This window comes from Stegastes partitus, unplaced genomic scaffold, assembly GCF_000690725.1.
Source record: "Stegastes partitus isolate 25-593 unplaced genomic scaffold, Stegastes_partitus-1.0.2 Scaffold1050, whole genome shotgun sequence".
Taxonomy (NCBI): Eukaryota; Metazoa; Chordata; class Actinopteri; family Pomacentridae; genus Stegastes; species Stegastes partitus.
Window position 1 is genome coordinate 185022 of NW_007578781.1, and position 3452 is coordinate 188473.

Genomic DNA, 3452 nt, shown 5'->3' on the forward strand with positions numbered 1-3452 from the left:
AGGTACAGACCACAGACAGGAGGAAATAAAACCGTATTTTATAGGTCAGGTATTTTGGGAATATGCCTGCGGCGCGCCACGTGCGTAATGACGAGTCTGCCTTTAAATAGCAGAATTAAGGCGTCGAGGCTTTTTGCAGAGAAGGAGAGCATGTCAGCGTAGTTTATCCTGAGGGGGGCTGTGGAAGAGGGATTACTCACTCCTCACACCAACACCGGCACATCTGTGCGCGTCTATGTCACCACCGGACGGGTCTCCAAGTCCATGGATAAAAAGGCACAGGCGGCAGCAGAATGGTTGTTGTGGGAGCGAGTAACGGAACTTTCGGCGGTGGCAACATGAGGTCGTCATACATGATCGAGGATCGAGTCGGTGGCGGAGATCCCGGGGGCTCCACCAACATGATGATCTCGGAGGCTCTTGCGCCCCGGCTGCTGAAGATTGCGCAGGGCGCCGCAGAGGCTGCGGCAGCAGCGGCAGCAGCGACTTCTCCGTCCACCTCCAGTCAGCCGCAGGTCATGGAGACGAACGGGACCCGGTGCGGCGAACTGATCCTGAGCTACGGCCGGGTGGAGAAGGTCCTGATCGGCGGGGTCCTCACCATGCTCACGCTGTCCACCATCTGCGGGAACTTGCTGGTGGTCATCTCCGTGTGCTTCGTCAAGAAGCTGCGCCAGCCGTCCAACTACCTGATCGTGTCTCTGGCCGTGGCGGACCTGTCGGTGGCCGTGGCCGTGATGCCGTTCGTGAGCATCACGGACCTGATCGGGGGTCAGTGGATATTCGGACAGTTCTTCTGTAACGTTTTCATCGCCATGGATGTGATGTGCTGCACCGCGTCCATCATGACTCTGTGCGTAATAAGCATTGACAGGTGAGATCAACTTTTCTTTCCCTTTTAACAAAGTCAGATTTTTATTGGAAAATCATTTATTAAACAAGCACACTCCAGAACTATTTGATACTGAGGCAAAGCAGAAAAAATGCTAAACTTTCTATCAAACGTCGCTTTTATTTTTATACAATCGCCTGAATAAAGTCCGACCCAGCGCTGTGGGGAACCAGAGGCTCAAACGTAGATTCTGTCAGAAAAGGACACATTTTTATCGCCATTCCCAGATTCCACTGCGCAGTCTAATCAGAGGTTTTGCCGCTCAGTCCTCTGCGACATTGAAACCTGGGATTTGAGGAGCCTCGCTGTGGTTCCGAGTGTCGTTCAAGGGCATCCACTCTAAATTTGGGAGACAAAGTGTCCCGATGTTCGGAACAAACCTGCGACCTTTCAGCTGAAGTGATTGTTTTCTGCACACCAAATCTCTTTCTAAGCAAAAATAAAGACGCAAAAAAATGGTCAAATTTAGCCTTAATTGTTGCTTTATTTCTTTAAATTGAAATCTGTGCGTCCATCACTTTAACAGAATCATAAAATCTTCCTTTGCACATCTGGGGAAGGCTGCTGAACGACATTTAGCCAGTGAGTATTTTGTCAGGGATTTGTTTTAAGTGTGAACATCAGGCAGAGCTGTGATGCTGCAAACTGGAGACTGGAGTGTAAATCAGAGGCTCAGATGCAGGCAAAGAAATCCAGGCAGCGAGAAGGCGAAAATCCAAAAAACAAAGAATGAGGCAAGAGTACAAGACTGCTGGAAAATGATGAACACACGAGGTCGAACGGCACGGAGATGAGAGAGGAGCTCTCAGGAGTGTTTATGTGGGAGGGCAGGCGAGTCCACAGGGTGAGCAGGAGGTGAGACAACAGGCAGGTGAGGAGGTGACACATGAGTGCATGAACTGAAATGACAAGACAGGCGCAGAGTTCAGAGGAGAACCGAACGGGATGATGCAGGGAGCTTTAATGAACACAGAGCGGTTTGCTGAGCACATATGGTCCTCCTCGGGATCCTGGAGCTTCCCATTCATAAAAATACCCCGTTTCCACCTGGAGGCTGCATATGGCTGCCACAGACTGCCGTGTTTTGCTGAAGGGCACCTTGTTGAGGTGAGAAAAAGATGAAAAATACATACAGAGAACAAGGAACATGTGATGTTTGATTTGTCTCTGCAGGTATTTGGGCATCACCAAACCCCTGACGTATCCGGTCCGGCAGAACGGCTGCTGCATGGCCAAGATGATCCTGTCAGTGTGGCTGCTCTCCGCCTCCATCACCCTCCCCCCGCTGTTCGGCTGGGCGCAGAACGTCAACGACGGCAGAGTCTGCCTCATCAGCCAGGACTTCGGCTACACCGTGTACTCGACGGCTGTGGCCTTCTACATCCCCATGTCAGTGATGCTCATCATGTACTACAGGATCTACCGAGCAGCCAAACTCAGCGCCGCCAAGCACACCATCACCGGCTTCCCCAGGGAAGGGGAGCAGCGAGCAGGGGCGGCTGTGCGAGGGGGCCGGGCAGGGCCGGACGCCCAGCAGCCGGCGGAGTCCGGGGAGACGGGCAGCGTGGAGGGGACGGAGGTGGAGCCAGAGGAGGAGGCCGAGGAAGAGGAAGAGGAGGAGAGTTTGGACTGCCCAGAGGTGGAGCCAGAGGAGGAGGCCGAGGAAGAGGAAGAGGAGGAGAGTTTGGACTGCGTGGCGGCGGCGCTCAAGCTGCAGCGCGAGGTGGAGGAGGAGTGCAGCACCCGAGTGTCCCGCCTCCTCAAGACCGGCGAGCACCACCAGCGCCGGAAGAGGAAAAACCAGTCCATCTTCAAGCGGGAGCAGAAGGCCGCCACCACGCTGGGCATCGTCGTCGGCGCCTTCACCTTCTGCTGGCTGCCGTTCTTCCTGGTGTCCACCGCCCGGCCGTTCGTCTGCGGCGTGGAGTGCAGCTGCGTGCCGCTCTGGCTGGAGAGGACGCTGTTGTGGCTCGGCTACGCCAACTGCCTCATCAACCCCTTCATTTATGCGTTCTTCAACCGCGATCTGAGGACCACCTACAGTAACCTCCTGCGGTGCCGCTACAGGAACATCAATCGGAAGCTGTCGGCGGCTGGCATGCACGAGGCGCTGAAGCTGGTGGAGAAGCCAGACACTGATGTGTAGCGCTGCGGGTTCTGCCAATCAGCGGCGCTGCGGAGACCAACGGGGGGAAAAAAGTGCAGCACGCAGCCATACCGCTGCCAGATTGGTTGTTCCCCCAAACCTGTGTGATGATCGCTGAAGCCAGAAGAGGCAGGACGCTGTGGGTCTGTGGATCCACATGAAGGTGCCCAGAAGACGATATTCTGGGGATTGAAAAAAGAAAAAGAGGAAAAGTTTAGTTTGCTGGAGCTGAATTCAGACAGATTGTACTCACAAACAACTCAGAATCAGCCGATGGAGAAGTCCAACAATTGTAATGACGGTCGCTCTCTTGGTGCAGTGTTCATGCAAAAGCTCCTTGACTTTTACTGCCATGGATGGAGGTTTTCTAACTCAGTAATCAGTGTCTTTTATTCCCAGTTTGAGCCAAGGAAA

At 53.9% G+C, this 3452-nt stretch overlaps 1 protein-coding gene across 1 annotated transcript; it reads left to right on the plus strand.

Annotated features, from left to right (window-relative positions):
- The first annotated feature begins 293 nt into the window (after nt 1–293).
- On the plus strand, nt 294–3038 carry LOC103367450 (5-hydroxytryptamine receptor 7-like). Its single transcript, XM_008295473.1, has 3 exons — nt 294–874; nt 2066–2471; nt 2532–3038. The coding sequence occupies exons 1-3, from the start codon at nt 294–296 to the stop codon at nt 3036–3038; spliced, it is 1494 nt and encodes a 497-aa protein (XP_008293695.1).
- The last annotated feature ends 414 nt before the right edge of the window (nt 3039–3452 follow it).